The sequence below is a fragment of the Equus przewalskii genome, chromosome 6, assembly GCF_037783145.1.
Source record: "Equus przewalskii isolate Varuska chromosome 6, EquPr2, whole genome shotgun sequence".
Lineage (NCBI taxonomy): Eukaryota > Metazoa > Chordata > Mammalia > Perissodactyla > Equidae > Equus > Equus przewalskii.
Window position 1 is genome coordinate 48,081,699 of NC_091836.1, and position 21,990 is coordinate 48,103,688.

The window sequence follows — 21,990 nt, forward strand, 5'->3', positions numbered from 1 at the left end:
GACGCACATGGACGAGGATGTCCCCAGGCGGATTCTGCTTGGGAGACACTTTAATGTTTCAGACTGCAGAATTTCCAAAGAGCTGTCCACGAACCTGATTTAGACTCAAAGACAGAGTCTGGGAGCCCTCTCACTTCACTCTGGTTGTGAGTATGAGCTGAGGGCAGGTGCAACCCTAGGGGGTGTTTTCTCAAATAAGACAAGGTTGCAAGAAAGGCCTGTTGAGGACTGAGTCCTTCTCAGTCCTGCAATCTTCCTAAGAAGGATCCCACAGTGGTGGAAAGATTTGACCACACAAAAATCCAGGTTCAGGAGATCTTGACATTCTTCTAGCATATGAAAGCAATTACAGTATTCACTTTCTAATAATTACATATATAACACACATATAAAATACTTAAGTGCTCTCATGAGTCCTCAGAAATGTTAGGAATACTGCCATTAAAAGATGAAAAAATCCCATCACCTCAAAAGAACAATCCTGTGGTGTTCATTTGAATGAAAACCCTCCAATTCATAAGTTCACACTAAAAAAAAAGAAAGGAAAACATCCTGTCCCCTTTGCTGTTTAAACCTGGCAGCTGTTACGGCTGTTCCCCAGTTTTCCACACCATGTGCTGGATGTCTAAGCATACGGAAATGAAACATGTCATCACCTACCTGGGCTCCGGGGCTTTCTGGATCATTGAAATTAAAGACTTCCAGCCACTCCTGTGATGAAAAGATGTTGAGAATTTCCCATTTCTCCTCTTGCACTTAATTAGGATGTTACTAAAAACCAAACCCTCTCTCTGCAGCTCACTCAATTATTCCTGGGACGGTTGCCTCTAACCAGCCAGAGCTCTTTGTGCTGTTTCCACGGGGAGATCACAGCAGACTCACAGAGATGTCACTCTACTCATAGAACTCACTCAGGATGAGCTAGAACAGGGCAGGTGAAGGCAACTGTCTCTCTAAGTGGGAGGAACTCCATGGTTTACTGGGGTGCATGTTGCACACTCCAGTCTGTAGAGGAGCAAAACGAAAATGCCAAAAACGATAACATTTTAAATATTTGATGGTAATATAAAAATCCTCTCAAATGACATTAAAAACAAAAGACAATACAAATACATATGGATTAGATCAACAGGAAGTCTCAAGTCCCAATAATAATAATGACATCCTCGCTCACTCCTACACTCATAGAAAAGATACAAACACACCTCAGCCTACTAGCTTAATGCTATTCTTTAGTTTTCTTCAAAGGCCTTACTTCTATTCTATAAAACAAAGCTTCACTGCGTCCGTCACTTCTGCTTTTCCATAAACATGGAAGCACCAGGACTGCCAGGACTTGTATGTTTCATGCTCTGTATCCAGATCCCACTGTGTCTCAGCTCTGCTACAGTGTGTACACTGACTCCACACTGCATGGCTTGTGGGGGATGCTGAAACGGTACCAGCAAGAGCACAGTCTCGGAGAAGGAAAGGCTTCAGATTGGCACACTGATCCTATTTCCCTGGCTGGGTTTGCATTGACTCACAATTTACCTAAACTCAAAGGCCTCAGCTAAGTCTAAAGGAGATAGTGAAAATATTATGTAGGATTCTAAGAAGAGAAGTTATGTATTTCAATGAGGTACTTCACAATAAACAGTGTCCAATTCACCATAGGAAATACATCAGTGTTTTGATTGTAAGTAGGAAAGGCCAAGCTGTTCCAGAGGACCAGGAACTGGCTGCATCCACTGCAAGGCCAAGTCTTACCCTGCTGAAGAGAAAAGGGTCCAACAGCTTGTTCATTAAAAGTACACCGTTTCCAAGACAAAACTAACAATATTTTGTGACCATAGAGGTAAAAATGATAAAGGATAAAACGCCACGTCATAAAAATGGCCATTTTCCTCCTTCTTATGAAAACGACTGACTGGAACTTCTTAAAAATTAACTTACCTTCATTATGTTGTTTTCGCCTTCTAGAAAATAATGATTTGGTTCACAAAAAAATTTTTTACAGAAGTTGCAATTAAGTTGACCTGCTCACATCATTGAATACAGAAAATAACCTGCCTCCTTGAATTGCAGTCAAATCCACAAACACAGGCCAAAATCTTGTAAGAAGTCCTTTGAGCACTGTTACTGTTACACCTCAAGGTCCTTTAGGTCTGTGGTCATTCTTACTAGAACTCCTTACACCCCTCTCTGACTGCAGGTGCAATCCTGCAGGTCACTGGAAGAGGGCACTGAAGAAAAATATGGTGGTTAATTTTGGGGTTAAAAATGAATGAGAAATTATTTTCATGACAAAATTATAACTGTAAAAGAATAAGAAATACAGTTTAACTGATGAAGAAATACTCAATTGGTCCGCACATGATAAAATTGACTCAAAATGTATAATGATTAGATGAAGAACCTTGCGAAGTATATCTGAAAATCCATAATCATAAATGGATATTAATAGTCTGTAAAAATGAAATCCACAATATTTATTAACATAGGATGGACTGGAACAGTTGATAAAATATATCAATGAAACAACTAGAGAAGTGTTCATTTCGGAAACAGATGGACATAGATTTTAAAGATTTTATTTTCCTTTTTCTCCCCAAAGCCCTCAGGTACATAGTTGTATATTCTTAGTTGTGGGTCCTTCTAGTTGTGGCATGTGGGATGCCACCTTAGCGCGACTCGATGAGCTGTGTCATGTCCGCTCCTAGGATTCCAACCAACGAAATCCCAGAGTGCGTGAACTTAACCACTCAGCCACGGAGCCAGCCCCTAGACATAGTTTTATTGATGTACACTCAAAGGTCATTGACAACACATTGGGGGAATACATTGAAGCTACAAGTAACAAGAAACACACAGTCTTCCAAACATGAGAAAGGTGATTGTTCTCACATGGAAGAATGGGTCAAGGCAGCTGCTGCACAAGGCAGCAGAGAAACAAACTCACAGGTTCTTTTTATGTCCCATTGGAGATGCCATGGTGAAGCAGGAAAATGTGCTCACTAGCACTATGAACAGCAAAGGTGTTTCCTATACACGTTAGACTTTACTCAATTATCATCTAGGGAAAAGGGGAGTCAGAGAATACTCCCAACCACAAAGGTCTGAATTGGCTTCCTGGTGGACACAAGAGGCCTTACAGAAAGACCCTAACTCGAATGGATCTTTGATGTGAAACTAGTGGAAAATGCATCTCTAACAAAATGGAAATCAACTAATTTCTTGGTGGTTTCCAAGATACTCTTGACAAGAAGGGCAAAGAATCCAGAAAAAGGGATGGAAGGTGGTGTCCTTGAAGCTCCTATGCAACTGTCTCCCTCCCTGTGTGGTGGCTTGAAAATCGGCCTAAGGCCTTGTGTGCTCTGCCTTCCAGATCTCATGCAAGTGAGGCCATTGGTGGATTCCAACAAGGAACCATCAATGGGACGGATTCTTAAAGATCTAGCTCTTCAGATTACCCTCACTGACATAATGCAGTACAGGGGTGATGTGTCCAGCTCTAGATTTTGTTGCCTGCCACAGGCCTCTACTTAATTCAAAGTCTATTCACCAAATACCAGTCAGAAGGAAGGACAAACCGCATAGGCCCAAATACAAAAATAACAATTCACAGGAAGTACACTCTTGGATAAACTTGCCAAACATAAATTTTCCCCAACTGTTTAATAGCACAGAAAATAAAAACAGGCTTCTCCACCCACCACCCCCAGAAAGGAGCTTTCTCTGAAACATGTACAATATGTACAATGGATGAAGCACATGCAGGAACTGTAATACAAGGCCAGTAAGAAAATCACAACAAATACAAACTGTCATTTTTCAATACCCCCTTCACACAGAACAATTAAAACATTACTAAAAAACTAAAGATAAAAAGTTAACTGATTTCAGGGAAATGCACTACCTATGAATCTTATTTACTATTTATGAAGGATGACTAGCAGAATGACCTCACCTCAATATTCATTTCTGAAGTAATTTATAGAAATCCATAGTCTAATCTTGCACTTTAAGAATGGCTTGATAAATACAATATATTTACCACTTTTATAATGACTCTTTCCTGTTCAAAGTTTTCTAGAACCTCATATACAAATTAATTTCCATGAAGCTTTCTCATATGACTTACGTTTACAGTTCTTTTTGGTGGGAGTTTCACATAGAAGGGTGTAGGCCAACTGAAGTCTTTCTCATGCTGTGAACATTCAAGACGTTTTTATCCAGTGAGTCCTTTCATGCCTTCAAGAAAGAAGTGCGATGACAAAAGTCCCAAATTGTTTCTATCTACCTGGTTTTACCTCTAGTGTGCGTTCGTGCATATCCTCAAAAGTTTGCATGAGGCGTCTACTTAATTCAAAGTCTATTCACCAAATACCAGTCAGAAAGAAGGACGAACCGCAAAGGCCCAAATACGAAAATACGAATTCGAGTTTGTTTCTCTGCTGCCTTGTGCAGCAGCTGCCTTGACCCAGTTCTTCCATGTGAGAACAAGCACCTTTCTCATTCAAAGCCTTTCTCACGTTCCTCACATTCACAGGCTTTCTCTCCAGTATGACTTCTTAAATGGACTCGAAGATATCTGGAAGCAGTAAAGGCTTTATTGCATTCTTTACATTCATAGAGCTTGTCTCCAGTGTGAGTTCTTTCATGTTTTCGAAGAGAACTGGAACAAATGAATGCTTTACTGCAGTTTTTATATTCATAGGGTTTCTCTCCAGTATGAGTTCTTTCATGTCTTTGCAGATGAGTGGAACAAGTGAATGCTTTACTGCATTTTTTACATTCATAGGGTTTCTCTCCAGTATGAGTTCTTTCATGAACTCGAAGATAACTGGAGGAAGTGAATGCTTTACTGCAGTTTTTACATTCATAGGGTTTCTCTCCTGTGTGAGTTCTTTCATGTTTTGAAAGAGAATTCGTAGAACTGAAGGCTTTAAGACATACTTTACATTCAAAGGGTTTCTCTCCAGTATGAGTTCTTCCATGTATTTGAAGAGAACGGGAAGAAGTGAATGCTTTACTGCAGTTTTTACATTCATAGGGTTTCTCGCCGGTATGAGTTCTTTCATGTCTTCGAAGATGACTGGAACAAGTGAATGTTTTACTGCATTTTTTACATTCATAGGGTTTCTCTCCAGTATGAATTCTTTCATGAAGTCGAAGAGAACTGAAACAAGTGAATGCTTTACTGCATTTTTTACATTCATGGGGTTTCTCTCCAGTATGAAGTCTTTCATGTCTTTGAAGATTACTGGAAGAAGTGAATCCTTTACTGCATCTTTTACATTCATAGGGTTTCTCTCCAGTATGCATTCTTTCATGAACTCGATGAGAACTGAAAGAAGTGAATGCTGTACTGCAGTTTTTACATTCATGGGGTTTCCCTCTAGTATGAATTCTTTCATGTCTTTGAAGAGAACGGGAAGAAGTGAATGCTTTACTGCATCTTTGACATTCATAGGGTTTCTCTCCAGTATGAATTCTTTCATGAAGTCGAAGAGAACTGAAACGAGTGAATGCTTTACTGCATTTTTTACATGCAAAGGGTTTCTCTCCAGTGTGACTTCTTTCATGGACTCGAAGATAAGTGGAAGAAGTGAATGCTTTACTGCACCTTTTACATTCATAGGGTTTCTCTCCAGTATGAATTCTTTCATGTCTTTGAAGATTACTGGAAGAAGTGAATGCTTTACTGCATCTTTTACATTCGTAGGGTTTCTCTCCAGTATGAATTCTTACATGTCTTTGAAGATGACCGGAACAAGCGAATGCTTTACTGCATTTTTTACATTCATAAGGTTTCTCTCCAGTATGAATTCTTTCATGTCTTTGAAGATAACTGGAACAAGTGAAGGCTTTACTACATTTTTTACATTCATAGGGTTTCTCTCCAGTATGAGTTCTTTCATGCAGTCGAAGTAAAGTGAGATAAGTGAAGGCTTTCCCACATTCCTTACATTTATATGGCTTCTCTCCATATTTTTGAAAGTCATATGTTTTATGTTCAGTGTGACATCTAATGTGCGTTTTAAGGGATGAATGATGCATGAAAACCCTTCCACATGCACTGCATCCCCATGGTTTAGCTCCTGTAGTTTTCTTGTTCAGACTGAGATTTGGAAGAAGGCTGACGTTTTCTTCACACTGACGAGCCTCTTCACTTCCACAGACTCTCCCTACCATATGCTTGCTGTACAAATGAGAAGCACATTGTTAATGATTTCTCTATTCATGATTTTATACTTATGTTTATTACGATTGATAGGAAATGTTTATGATTTCTCCCTTCTGTGAATTCTCTGAAATTAAATATACCGAATCTTCTGGAAAAGGACTTCACCCTTGTTATTATCGAAACAGTGATATTCATAGATAGGGTTCACTAATACTATTTCTAAGTGAAATATTCCACAAAAAGTGAACCTCTACATCACATTTCACAAAGCATATTTGGTGAACATTTTCTAAGAATTAGCAAAATTTGAAGCAAGGGTTATTGGTTTTGTTTGTTCTTTTTTAGAACAATTTCTTAACATACAAGGATTCTCACGTGAGACAGAGCTTTCTATTGCGTGACTCACCTTACTTTTCTCCCCTGGTCTTTGTACTGATCTTCAACATCACAATCTTCCCATGTTACTTCTGAAATGCAGACCCAGAAAGTTTATTCCAAATATTAGAAATTAGACAAAAATTTCTAGATTCTAAGTCTATGATAATCTATGGCCATTTCTACATTATTTACTAACAACCTCCCCTTTCCACATCTACATCTTAGAACACTGATGATGTGCAAGAACCACTTGTTCTCTCATTGATGACGTGAAGGAATGTCCTCACCCTTACCTACTGAGGCCAGGTGCCTGAAGGTTTCCCACATCACATCGCTGTAGAGTTTCTTCTGAGAAGGATCCAGTAAAGCCCACTCCTCTGGGGTGAAGGTCACAGTCACATCCTCAGTGGTCACTGAGTCCTAAAACACCACAAATGTGTTTAGAGTAGCATACATGAACTTGACAGCACTGGGGATGTATACTCCAATTCTAGGAAGGTTACATGGGATTCTATTATCTCCAAACATTCGTCCTATGTGTGAACATCACAAACTCCCTTTTTTCTGAAGACAATGCTCACCAATTTAACAATATTATGAACACATGGAAATACACATTTTTACTGTGATCACATTCCATCCGATTTCTCTCTAAGAAAAAGTTCCAAAACATATTGGGAAATGACAGAAATGCTATAAAATGAAACAAACATCATTTGTGGACCAACGATTCTTCGTAAGAAAAGTTCAATCATCTTCTTTCACTTTACCAACCGGTTACAGCACTCCATGAGGCAGAGGGTGAAATCTATGGGATGTTTCAGTGAATAAAAACATAGTGAACAAGTGCAAGCTTTTTGTTGTGGTCCCATCACCAAACTGAGAGTCCAGGAGGCCTGTGAAAACACACTTTGATCAAGCCAAGCTGCCCACATTGTCCTAAACCTCCAGGCCATTACACGTAAGCAGATGCAGTTGGCTGAATGTAAATATTGTTGTGGTTAAACAGTGCTTTTAACTTGTGTAATATCTATCATAGACTCAGTTCTACCTTTCTCACTCTGGATGATTTGATGGGGCTGGAATTATTATGAACTGAGAGCTCAGGCACAAGGAAGAAGTCATGAAAACTTAGACCATAAGATCACTATACTTATGGACCTCAAAGCTACTTCTCACCAATTTTAGAACACATTTTTAGGGGCCGGCCTGGTGGTGCAGCAGTTAAGTTCGCACGTTCCGCTTCTTGGCAACCCGGGTTTCGCCGGTTCAGATCCCAGGTGCGGACATGGCACCGCATGGCAAGCCCTGCTGTGGTAGGCCTCCCACATATAAAGTAGAGGAAGATGGGCATGGATGTCAGCTCAGGGCCAGGCTTCCTCAGCAACAAAGAGGAGTGGCAGTACTTAGCTCAGGGCTAATCTTCCTCACAAACAGAGAACACATTGTGAGATAATAATGTGCCACAAGAGCTCTTTCTGGTCAAATGCTAACAGTGTACCCAGAGCTTTGCTCCCCTTGAGGGGTAGGTTAAGAGCTGCAGATTGGGGCCAGCCCCGTGCCAATGGTTAAGTTCACGCACTGCACTTTGGCGCCCCAGGGTTTTGCTGGTTCAGATCCTGCGTGAGGACATGGCACCGCTTGTAAGGCCATGCTGAGGTGGTGTCCCACATAGCCCAACCAGAGGCACTCACCACTAAAATATACAACTATTTACTGGGGGGATTGAAGGGAAAAAGCAGGAAAAAACACCACAAGTAGATTGGCAACAGTTGTTAGCTCAGGTGCCAATCTTTAGGAAAAAAACAAAAGAGCTGCAGATTGCAAGGGAGCTCCTTGAAGTCCACAATGGTTTCATGTTAAATTTGCCCATGATTATAAAATACATAAAGCATTTAACAGTGGTTTCCCCAAAAAACATAAAATTTCCTTTGTCCAACTTCAAGGGGAAGTGTTTCCTGACCAGCCACTCTGGATGATGCCCTGTCAACTTCTGATCCTGCACCTAAGGAGCTTAGAAGCTGTCATTCTTGACCTTACAAGAAGAAAATGAATAAACTTGACATGAACCACCTTTCTTAGATCCAGGAGAGCCTTGAGGTCATAGGACAAACCAGAGTCTCCAAACTTGTGAAAGACAAAAAAAAAAAGATGGCGTTTTGAAATATGCCCCACATATTCTGTTCTTAATAAGGCCTGTACTAAAAAAAAAATATGTCTATTTCACCAGAGTCTAATGCAAGGGAAAAATAACAAAACAGGACACAATTTCCATGAAGCCTAGGACAACCCTCTTTAAATGAAGGCTTAAAATGCAGATAATGGGAATACCTGGAGAAAAAGAGACAGAAGAAAACATGAAGTAATAATCACCAAATTACCCTAAAGTTAATGATAGCCAGCACACTGGCCATGCAGTAAGCTCACAGAACACTAAACACGATAAAGTACAAAAGTGCACACCCAAGGGTATCACACTGAAACTAGAGACACATCACAGACAGAGAATGTACTGAAAAATGGCAGAGAAGAAACACACCTTCGACAGAAAGAAACAAAGATTTGAATTAAATTGGACCACTTCTCAAAAACCACGCAACAAGAACAGAGGAGTCTGAAAGAATTAAAGAGTTGAAAATAAAACCCACTTTCCTAGAATTCGGGCAAGCAAAATTATCCTGCAGTACAAAGAAATAAGGACTTTCTGAGACAAAATTTGAGGAAATTTGTCCCAAGTACACATACTTGGAATGAAATTGTTGGAAAGTTTATCAGAAAGAATGTAAATGATAAAGGTAGGGGATTAGAAGAAGAAAAAATGAGGGGACATATCTTTTATGTTTCTTATAATTAATATAACAGATGACACTTTGTTTAAACTAATGTCAGGAAGAATGTATTTGGCAATGAGAAGCTTATGGACAAGAGAAATAAATGACAGCAATGTGAGAAGACACAGGGAAAGGAAAATTGGGGACAGTGTGTTAAGAGGTACTTGCACACGGTGAAGCGGCACAGTGTTACTTGGCAGAGGGGTGGGTTAGTTGTGCATGTATGCTGAAAACTCAAGGACAAAGACTAAAATGTGTTTTTTAAAAAATGTGTAACTGATATGCTAAGAGAGGGGAAAAAAGAATTACAGGAAATGCTCAATTTTAACGAGAAAAGGTGGCAAAAAGGTAGAAGACAAAAACAAACAAGGGTAAAAATGGAAAAACTAAAATTTTGGTAAATATTAATCCAACTGAATAAACAACCACTTTAATCATCAATGGTCTCATTACAACTGAAAGACACAGTAATAGAGTTCAAAAAATACCACTGTATGCTGTCTACAAGAAACCCACCCTAAGCACAAAGTCAGAGACAGATGAAAGGTAAAGGGATGGAGAAAAACAGACCATGCCAACACGAATCCAAAGGAAGCTGCCAGAGGAATAGACATCATAGACAATGCAGATTTCAAACTGAGGAAGATGCAGAGATAGAGGGGCAGTAGGTACTGATAAAGGGGCCTATTCTCTGAGAAGGCACAGCAACGCTGCATGTGTACCTGCCTAACAAAAGAGGGGCAACACACCTCAGGGAGGAACTGATCGAATGCAGGAGAGATAGACAAATCCAGTACCAAAGCTGTAGAAGTCAATACCCCCTCATCAGGAATTAGACATTTCAGTAGGCAGGAAGTGAGGAAGGACAGACGTGAAATGAACAGCACTGTGAAACAGCTGGGTTTCATTGTAATCTATAGAATACTTCACAGAACAGCAGAATATACATTCTTCTCAGGTTCACATGCAACATTCACCAAAACAAACTACATCCTGGGACATAAAGCACACCTTAACAAATTTGAAAGAACAGAAATCATACAAAATAGGCTCTCACACCACATAAGCATTCTTCTAGAAGGCAATACCAGACATAGTTGGAAAACCCCCTCATACACGGTGATTCAAAAATACACTTCTAAATAATACATAGTAGCAAACTAGAAGTCTCAAGAAAAATGAAAAATTATTTTGAATTAAAAACATGAAAACACAAGATAGCAAAGGTTCTTGGATGTAGCGAAAGCAGTATCCAGGGGGAAATTTAAGCCATCACATACAGTGGAAAAATCAAAGATCTCTAATCCCTAATACAAGCATGTACCTTAACAAAGAATAAAGAGAAGAGCAAGTTAAACCCAAAGCAAGCACAATAAAAGAAATAATGAAAATTAGAACGAAATGAATATCATTGTGGGAAATCAATGAGAAAATGAAAAGAAAAAAGCTGCTTGTTTCACAAGACAAATAAAATTGATGAATATCCAGTGAAGATAACAAAGAGAAGAGGGAAGACAGAAATTACTAATATCAGGAAGGAAAGGAGGAGAAATGAATATAAAATAAGATGATAAAATGCAACATCCATTTATGATAAACTAGTAATAGAGGTGAACTTCCACTTCTTGAGAAAGAACATCTTCACAAATCCTGTAGCTAAATTCATGGCGTTTGTTCCATATGATATGACTGTCTCTACGCAAGAACTGGAAGAACTCACAATGACAGAAACAACTCCTGGGATTAAGAAGAGTACAGTAAGTTTGCTCTCCTTCCAGTCCCACACAAATAGAGTCAACCGAACTTTGACACAGAAGGAGATTCAAACGAAAAAGCAAGTATTTTAAACAAACGGGGAGAAATAATGGATACCCACATGCAAACACACACACACACAAAACAAATGTAGACACAGGCCTCACACTTTTCATGAAAATTAAGTCACAACACATCACAGATCTCAATGTAAAATGCCAAAGGAATAAACTCCTACAAGATAACACAGAAGAAAATCTGGATGACCTTGTGTTTGTTGATGAATTTTCACATAGAAAACCAAAAAGCAAGGTACACAAAAGAACAAACCAAAACTTTTACAATTTTAAGTAAAAAGAAAAACTCCTCCTCTGAAAAAGATGGTGTAAAGAGAAGATCAATACCAATTCAGAGTAAGAGAAAATCTCTGTAAAACATTTATTGGATGAATGATTGGTATCTGAAATATGCAAAGAATTCTTAAACTGTAATAGTCAGAGGAAAAAAATGCAATTAAAAATGGGCAAAAGATCTGCAGACAGCTCACTGAAGGAGAGATCTAGATGGGAAATAAGCAATATGAAACATGCTCTACATCAAATGTCATTAGGAAATTGCAAAGAAAACAACAATGGGGATCATGAAACACTTATTAAATTGGTAAAAGTCAAAATATTCAGAACAGCAAACATCAGTGAAGATGCAAAGCTACAGGGACTCCTAGTTCATCGCGGGTAGAAACCGGATTTGGAACATCCACACTGGAAGACAGGAACCTCCTTTCAAAATGAGATACACTGTCACTACATAGAGTAAGAGCCAGCAATCATGCTCCGCGGTATTTTTCCAAATGAGCTGAAACCTTATGCTCGCACAAAACCTACATAACAATGTTTAGAAGAACTTTATTCATAACTGGCAAGTGTTAGAATTTTCAACAAGATGTCCTTCAAGTATCAAACAGACAATCAGTGGTGCATCCAAACAATGAAACACCGTCCAATGATAAAAAGAAATGAGGTATCAATCTAGCCATGGAAACACATAGAGGAACCTTAAAAAGCTATTATTAAGTAAAGAAGCCAATGTGACAACGCTGTGTAGTGTATGATTCCAAGTATATAAAATTCTGGGAAAGACAAAAGTATGAACCACTAGAAGGATCTTTAGTTGTGAAGGATTTGGGGGTTGGAGGGAGGGATGAGTCAATAGGTGGAGCACAGGGGAGTTTCAGGGAAGAGAAATTACACTCCATGATACGGAAATGATGGGGACACGTCAGTACACATTTGCCAAAACCCACACAGTGTGTAACACACAGAGTCAATGCTAACGTGCACCGCGCACTGTAATTCGTCCAATTCACCCCTTTTTTACTGAAACAGGACATCTCTCATTCAACTGACTTCAAGTTATTTCCTTTTCAAGACTGGCCCTGAGCTAATCTGTTGCCAATCTTTTTTTCTTCTTCTCCTAAAAGCCCCCAATACATGGTTGTATATTCTAGTCGTAGGTCCTTCGAGTTGTACAATGACTTCAACGTATTTCAATAAGCCAGTCTGTGCTCTAGGAGCCTGAGAACCAAACGGGAGGGGAAACTTCCATCGAATGCCTTGTTGGGGAGCACAGCACTGTTTTCTCTGAGAAGTGCCATGGTCACTATCAGTAGTGTCAGAACCCCAAGGTGGATGATGAGTGTCCTGGTATTGTACACCTATTAGTGTACATACAAGTGTGACTCTGATTTCTATTTTGGGTATCTCTGAGTCAAGACATTTCCAGAATTCTTTTACCACAAAGGGGCAAGACAACTGGTTGCTTTATAGAGTTTCAGGTGCCTGAGCTTAAGTTGGGTTGAATTAATCTCTTCACTGGGCCAAACTCAGACTGTGGTTGGTCCACTATAACCCAGAGGGTCGGGATCTTTGCTGCAACAGGTACAGGGCTGGGAGCAGCAGCAGAGTGACTTAGGGGCCCTGGGGAGCCCTCTGGAATCTTGCTTCCTACTGGCTGCACTTTCCTGGCCCTTCCTTCTCTCTGAAATAATTACTCTTTAAGGAGCAACCATCAGATGGGCTCAGCTCAGTGATAGGGTATAATCATCCTCATAACCGTAGACTCCCCCTAATGTCAAGGCGACTCCAGCCTCAGTCTCACCTTCACTCTCAACACACACACAGATGCCACCCAAGACACTGACAGAAGATCACATTAAGGAGGCTGGATTCCCAGACTCCTGCTCTCAGAGGACAGGAATTCCCAAAACTGCCAACTCAGTGTCCTCTGCAGTTAGAACCCAGGCTTGGTGGGGTCAACAGTGCAACACAGGGCAGCACAGCGCCCAGGAGGAGCTGCCCAGCAAGTAGCAGCCCACAGTGCAGGAGCCTCCAGGCTTTGTCATCAGCCTGTCCAGGTAAGAAGGCCCAGGGGAAAAGGGAGGGCGAGGCTTAAGTGGTCAGTCGTCAAACATCATCAGTACCAAACTCTGGCCACTCATTACAAGAAGAAACTTGAGGGACAAAAATAGGCATTCACACTAGCTGTTTTTTATATAAAGAAACACTAACAGGATGATGAAGCAGTGAGCAAAACTGGTCATTGGAGAGTGGCTGGAGTAAGAGCAGGAGTGGGGCAGGGCATGTGGGCAGGAAGTTCTCTTAAGTTACTGTCCTCTCTTACAAACTTTTTAAACATTCCCATGCAGGGGCCGGCCCGGTGGCCCAGCCCTTAAATGCTCACTTCCACTTCGGTGGCCCAGGGTTCGCTGCTTCGGATCCCGGGTGCAGACATGGCACTGCTTGGCATGCCATGCTGTGGTAGGTGTCCCACAGGTAAAGTGAAGGGAGATGGGCACGGATGTTCGCTCAGGGCCAGCCTTCCTCAGCAAAAAAAGGAGGATTGGCAGCAGTTAGCTCAGGGCTAATCTTCCTCAAAAAAACAAAAATATTCCCATGTATTCTTCACTTGAAATAAGGGCAGACCAGGGCAGGCCCAGTGGCATAGCAGTTGAGTCCACATGCTCCGCTTTGGTGGTCTGGGATTCGCCAGTTTGGATCCTGGTCATGGACCTATGTACCGCTTGTCAAGCCATGCTGTGGCAGGCGTCCCACATATAAAGTAGAGGAAGATGGGCACGGATGTTAGTGCAGGATCAATCTTCCTCAAAAACAAAATAAAATAAAATAAGGAGAGACATTTACATACACCATATTTTCCTATGTTTGATCATTATTTTTAAATAACTTTTATTTTTAACATTTCTACATAGGAAATCATTTCAAGATTTAATCCTTTAAACATTAATGGATATAAAATTGTAAACCATAAAATATTTGCCAATCTCTTTCTAACAAAAAAGACAAGGGGCATTTTTGTTTCTGCCTCCACTATATCTACCCTGGGAATATTTTTAGGAAGGAGTAGCATATTATACAACGTTAGGGGTTTGCAATTAAGCCCTGAAATAAACTAGGAATTCCAAAGATTTACACAACCTCTGACCTGATTCCTCATATCAATGAAAAGAGAAATTCAAGTGCCTTTTCCCCACATCCATTAAAACAGATTTCAGAGGCTGGCCCAGTGGCATAGCGGTTAAGTTCACTTTGCTCTGCTTCAGTGGTCTGTGGTTTGCACGTTTGGATCTCAGGTGTGGACCCAGCACCCCTCATCAAGCCAGGCTGTGGCAGCATCCCACATAAAATGGAGGAAGATGGGCACAGATGGTACCTCAAGCGACAATCTTCCTCACACACAAACACACAAACAATAAGAAAATAAGTAAAATTCACTTGCCTTAGGAATCGTATAGCCTTTTAAATGTGAAACTTCTCTAGGGACATGGACACACAAACCTGACCTAAACATGGAAAATGCACCTGAGAACTGAAATACACCCATCGCACATCTTGAGGTTCTCTTGTCTAAATGGAAAAAAATTGTTTGTTCCACAATTTTCTTGCCTTGCTCACATCATATCTCTGACATTACATTCCAAAACCCCAAGTGCAAATGGAAACTAGAATCAGTGGATTGTAACCTTCAACTGATCAAGGAATCCAAGGACAGAAACAGGAATATTCCAATCAGCTCATAGAAGCAGCCTGCTGGCCTGCAGTTCAGAAGGAAACCCACACTCAGAAAGGGACCATATTCCCAGACTTGAGGTGTAGACTCTCCCAATTGAGACAGAACCCCTGGAGAGGGTGAGTCCCTGGTGAAGGGGGGGGGTGGGACCCCTGAGCAGCCACAGGAATGAACTCTGGGAGCCCCATGCACCCTCCCTCTCCTGTGAGCATGGAAGCACTGCCTCCCCCAGGTTCCCACTCTCACATGTGAGGAAACTCTCAGCCAGATTCAGTCTAAGGTTCTGACCCACATGAACTCCAAATTCATGAACCCTGTCTCCACAGGACAGAAGACCTGATCTTCACAAACTTCCTCACTGTGCACAGATTACACTCTCAGTGCACCTACAGTGTGGGTGCAAAACTGAAACAGTGTCTAAAATGTCCAGCCCTAAGGAACCACAACCACAACCTCAGGAAGGGTGTCACTCCCCACCCCATGAGCACGTGCACCCCCAGCTTTCCAGGGCTCTGCAGCTCCTCTCAGGATAAAGGCTCCTTCCATGGGGGTGTGAGCAGGAGGAGGGGGAGGCTCCCCAGGAAGAACAGCTGGGCCTTCAAGTCCTTCCCTCTGCACGCCCAAGGGGGCCTTAGCTTGGGTCTTAGACTGGGAGCCTCTGCTCCCCACTGGAGATGCTTTGGAACAGCATTGTTATTTTACATGACACAAACCCAGTGTTTCAATAATCCAGCAAAAGCATTTAAATGCAGACCTTTCAGAGAAAGTAGGGAAGAAAAGTATAAGCTATTCCTATCACTTCAACTAGAAAACCACAAATGTCTATTCCTTTAAGAAAAAAGGTGAATTACTACTGTTACTGAGTGAGGGCTCGCCACCTGATGTGCACAGAAGCTGGGATCATGGCACACCAGGCTTTGAAAGAAGAAACAGTTGAAGGTGCCATCGATTGGCAAGGAGACAGGAGGACAGGCTCTCAACTCTGGCTCCCTCATCCAGAGCAGGGGCTGAGGCTTAAGGGAGCAGGGAGGGCCAGCTGGGATGCAAAGACCTGGCAGGGTGAGGTCTGACTGGCAGATCAAAACTTTCTCTTCTGCACAGGCTCCTGGCTGGCCAACTTCTGTGACAAAGAGCTTTAACATCCTGCTGTTAAGATGGGGTTAGTGACGGGAGGTTACGAGGAAAAGCACACTGAACAAGAATCAAGTTGTCATGCAGATTTAACTCGCCTTTTCCACTGACAAAGTTTCTACAGATCTGCAGCCATCCTGCCCTTCCTGGCACAGAGAGGGAGGCACCCTTACAAAGGGATGTTTCTCTTAAATGTAAACTTCCCTTACAAAAGGGTAACTTCTAGGTTTTCAGAGATTTGCCTGTGTCTGCTGTTTTTTACTACTCATCAGCTCAAAATAGCCCTTATGCCAAACACCCATAATTTGGGATGACAACTCTGTTCCCGGTCCTGTGGTGACATTATTTCCGAGGCAAGAAATCACACCTGAACACTTGTGGTCAGCATGTGTAAGCCCTGGAATTTCATTCGAAAGCATCCAAAAGTAAGGAACACACCTCAGAAACTAACGACAGACATTCAAGGTATGAAAGACTGAAACAAGTATTCTGAAAAAATGGAATGTTACAAATGAATACTATATTTTTCCTGAAATTCACCTCTATGTTGCCTGTTTGGAACTACTTCATAGTGTCTTCCAAGGTCTACTGACTAAATATATTTACCTTTATTGAAAGACAGAGACTTAAATAAGTGAATAACTTTTTGATTCTCAAATGTGGGGGGAGATGCCAATGGGACAGACCACCCAGGACATTTTTTTCAACAGGAACCTCCACCTAAAGCACTTCCCATAGGATGTCTGGGCCCAGAAAGATCCTGGGGGAGAGACACAAGCATTTTCTGCAATGAGGTTCCAGGTGGTTATTCTCTGCTTTCCTCTATGTAAAACATCCACATGATGAGGATCGAGGCTGCCCCAGGGAAAGAAGCCCAAGGCATCCTGCCCTGCATACCAATCTACATCATCCTCCGGGAAGCACAGGACATCCTGACCTGATCCAATTGGATTCTTTCTAAAGTTACAGGACCACCCAATAACCAGACCCCAACTGCACCCGCCATTTTAATGACTTTTATTTTTTTTGGAAGATGAGCCCTGTGCTAACATCTGCTGCCAATCCTCTTCTTTCTGCTGAGGAAGACTGGCCCTGGGCTAACATCTGTGCCCATCTTCCTCCACTTTATACGTGGGACACCTGCCACAGCATGGCTTGCCAAGCAGTGCCATGTCCGCACCGGATCCCAACTGGCGAACCCTGGGTCACCAAAGCAGAATGTGGGAACTCAACCATTGTGCCACTGGGCCAGCCCCACAACTTTTTTATATGATCTTTCCTTTGTCTTGTAGAGGAATAACTCACATACCTATGCCTTATAAGTTTAGCCCTGCCCTAAATCCACTTCAACTCTTCCTTCCCATGGGTCCTGTCCCCACACTATTCTCTGAATAAGGGAGCATTACTCCCAGACCTTGAGAGTCCAAGAAATCTTTCAACTTCTCGGCTCCTGGAGTCCGTATCACACAGACAAAAATAATGCTTAAAATAAAGCCATCATGGGAGAAGGGGCGGAAAAAATGGCATGGTGAGCTGACTCGGGACTCCTTCCCCTCCAAAATATAACAAAGGATTGGAAAAACTAAATTTCAGATAAATCTAATGCCAACACATTAGAGACCTACAATACCAAGAAGGCGGAGGACAGAGACCTTGCTGCCGGCCTCAGAGGAGCTGGAATGGGGTAGGAGAGAACGTCGCTCCCTCCCGTAGAGTCTGTGATCACTGCTGCACGGGTCCAGGAAGGAGCGGGGGAGGGGCCGTGCAACCAGGGGATCATCCAGGACTCCCACCGCTGGTACAGTGGAAACCTGCTGACGGTGAAAAGCTTCCGTGCACGAGGACCCCATAAACCCAGGGCCTCGGGAGACCAGAGAACAGAACTGATCCAAATCCAGATTGGAGCGCGAGAAAAGCAGCCCCTTCCTCACAGCAAAGCGCACTGGGCACCGCCATCTTGCCCGAAGGCGGAGAGCTCAGAACATGCGGCTCTCAACCCCCATCTAATGGCAACAGGCTGTAACTGCAACCGAATTCTAATACCATGAGAAAAAACTGCTCCTCTACCATCCAGCAATTTATAAAAGCCCCAGACCAGAAGGAAAACAATAAAAACATAGAATTAAGTCCTGAGGACTTGGAATTAGGTAAACTAAGTGAAAATGAGTTTAGAGAAGCTATAATCAAAAAACTCAATGAGGTAGAGAGAAAGATAGAGAAACAAGTCAATCAGTTCTGGAGTTACTTCAGAAAAGAGATTGAAATTATAAAGAAGAATCAAACAGAATTACTAGAGATGAAAAACACAAAGGACCAGATAAAACAGAATATGGATTCCCTGAATGCCCATGTAGACACCATAGAAGAACAAATTAACATAATTGAAGACAGACAGGCTGAATGGCTCCAGACAGAGGAAGAAAGAGAACAAAGAATTAAAAAAAAAAAAAGAGGAAAATTTCCGAGAGATAGTGGATTCAATGAGGAGAAAGAACTTAAGGATGACAGGAATTCCCGAGAACGTGGAAAAGGAAAATGGAGCAGAAAGTGTGCTTAATGAGATTATAGAAGAGAACTTCCCAAATCTAGGGATTGACAGAGAAATGCATGTAGAGGAAGCTTTCAGATCTCCTAGTTTTGTCAATGTAAAACGACCTACTGCAAGGCACATAGTAGTAAAATTGGCAAGAAGGAAAGATAAGGAAAGAATACTCAGGGAAGTAAGAAAAAAGAAGAGAATAATCTATAAAGGAGCCCCTATCAGACTGTCAGTGGATTTCTCTACAGAAACCTTACAAGCTAGGAGAGAATGGAGTGATATATTCAAAGCTTTAAAAGATAAAAATCTTTAGCCAAGAATACTCTATCCAGCAAGAATTTCCTTCAGATATGAGGGAGAAATTAAATCTTTTCCAGACAAACAAAAGTTAAGGGAATTTGTAACTAAAAGCCCTCCACTACAAGAAATCCTCAAGAAGGCTCTCATACCTGAAAAAAGGGAGAAAGGGGTCACAAACCACAGACTAGGGAGACTGATGGATAGAACCAGAACAGGATAGCAAATATTCAACTATAGCATTAGAGTTAAGGTAAAAACTACCAAAGCAAGGACGATCTTATCACTCTAACTACAAATTCATAACACGAGTTGGAATAAGAAATGAAAATAATTATTTAGGAAGGGAAGAGCAAAGGCTCTAAATCAGTCTAGGCCAAGTAAGTAAGAGACCACCAGAGAATAGACTATATTATACATGAGATTCTGAATACAAACTTCAGGGTAGCAACTAAACTAAAAAACAGAACAGAGCCACAAAACATAAATAAGGAAAAATCTAAGAAACCCAGCATAAGAAATTGCAGTATCAAATGGGCCAGCTAAAGCACACAGGAAAACAAATGCAGGAAAACAAGATAATGAGCGACAGATTGACAGCATTAAGTCCACATGCATCAATAATCACTCTCAATGTAAACAGATTGAACTCTCCAATAAAAAGACACAGAGTGGCAAAACGGATTAAAGAACAAGATCCAACAATTTGTTGCCTCCAGGAAACACACCTCAGCCCCAAGGACAAACACAGACTCAGAGTGAAAGGGTGGAGGACAATACTTCAAGCTAATAGCAAGCAAAAAAAGGCAGGTGTTGCAATTCTTATATCAGACCAAGTGGATTTCAAAATAAGACAGGTAAAGAGAGACACAGAGGGACAATATATAATGATCAAAGGGACACTTCATCAAGAAGAAATAACGCTTATAAATATCTATGCACCCAACAGAGGAGCACCAAGATTCATAAAGCAACTATTAACAGACCTAAAGGAAGATGTTAAAAACAACACAATAATAGTAGGGGACCTCAACACCCCACTCACATCAATGGACAGATCATCCAGACAGAAAATCAACAAGGAAATAGTGGAGCTGAATGAAAAACTAAAACAATTGGACTTAATAGACATATATAGATCACTCCACCCTGAAGGAGATGGATACACATTCTTCTCAAGTGCACATGGAACATTCTCTAGGATAGACCATATGTTGGGAAACAAGGAAAGCCTCTACAAATTTAAAAAAATTGAAATAATAACAAGCATCTTCTCCAATCATAACGCTATAAGGCTAGAAATTAATTACAAGAAAAAAGCTGAGAAAGGCACAAAGATGTGGAGACTAAACAACACACTACTGAACATTGAATCATTGCAATGGATCATGGAACAAATTAAAGAAGAAATAAAAAAATACCTGGAAACAAATGAAAATGATAGCATGCCATACCAACTCATATGGGATACAGCAAAAGCTGTATTAAGAGGAAAATTCATCGCAATACAGGCACATCTTAACAAACAAGAAAAATCCCAAATAAGCAATCAAACTACACCTAACTGAACTAGAGAAAAAAGAACAAATAAAGCCCAAAGTCAGAAGGAGAGAAATAATAAAAATCAGAGCAGAGATAAATGCTATTGAAACAAAAAAGGCAGTAGAAAGGATCAATGAAACAAAGAGCTGGTTCTTTGAGAAGATAAATAAAATTGGCAAACCCCTAGCCAGACTTACAAAGAAAAAAAGGGAGAAAGCTCAAATAAACAAAATCAGAAATGAGCGAGGAGAAATAACAACAGACTCTGCAGAAATACAACAGATTATAAGAGAATACTACAAAAAACTATACGCCAACAGAATGGATAACCTAGAGGAAATGGATAAATTCTTGGACTCCTACAATCTCCCAAAGCTCACTCAAGAAGAGGCAGACAATTTGAACAGACCAATCACAAGGAAAGAGATTGAAACAGCAATCAAAAACATCCCAAAGAATAAAACCCCAGGACCAGATGGCTTTCCTGGAGAATTCTACCAAACTTTCACAGAGGAGTTAATACCTATCCTTTTCAAGCTATTCCAGAAAATTAGGGAGGATGGAACACTTCCTAACACATTCTACGAGGCCAATATCACGCTGATACCAAAAGCTGACAAGGACAGCATGAAAAAGGAGAACTACAGGCCAATATCGCTGATGAACACAGATGCAAAAATTCTAAACAAAATTTTGGCAACCAGAATTCAGCAATTCATCAAAAGAATCATACATCATGATCAGGTGGGATTCATACCAGGGACACAGGGATGGTTCAACATCCGCAAATCAATCAACGTGATACACCACATCAACAAACTGAAAAATAAAAACCACATGATCATCTCAATAGATGCAGAGAAGGCATTTGACAAGATCCAACAGCCATTTATGATGAAAACTCTGAACAAAATGGGCATAGAAGGAAACTACCTCAACATAATAAAGGCCATATATACAAACCCATAGGCAACATCATACTCAATGGGCAAAAACTGAACGCCATCCCCCTGAAAACAGGAACGAGACCCAGATGCCCTCTATCACCACTCTTATTTAACATGGTACTGGAGGTCCTGGCCAGAGCAATCAGGCAAGAAAACGGAATAAAAGGAATCCAAATAGGGAGGGAAGAAGTGAAACTCTCGCTGTTTGCAGACGACATGATCTTATATACAGAAAACCCCAAAGAATCCATCGGAAAACTGTTAGAAGTAATCAACAACTACAGCAAAGTTGCAGGGTATAAAATCAATTTGCAG

General features: G+C 41.0%; 1 protein-coding gene across 13 annotated transcripts in view; it reads right to left on the bottom strand.

The window, feature by feature from the left end:
• Positions 1-296: 296 nt before the first annotated feature.
• LOC103545992 (zinc finger protein 709-like) overlaps positions 297-21,990 on the bottom strand; it is a 515,885-nt gene continuing 494,191 nt past the window's right edge. For 5 of the 13 annotated variants that reach the window (XM_070625410.1, XM_070625402.1, XM_070625409.1 and 2 more), the window contains one exon: positions 2,757-6,184. In XM_070625410.1, the coding sequence (XP_070481511.1) occupies positions 4,495-6,177 (1,683 nt within the window). In that variant the 5' untranslated portion in view covers positions 6,178-6,184 and the 3' untranslated portion in view covers positions 2,757-4,494. Of the gene's footprint in view, positions 528-2,756; positions 6,185-6,575; positions 6,637-6,840; positions 6,968-21,990 lie in introns of those variants that run through there. The other 8 variants (XM_070625403.1, XM_070625405.1, XM_070625406.1 and 5 more) reach the window with 3 other exon arrangements.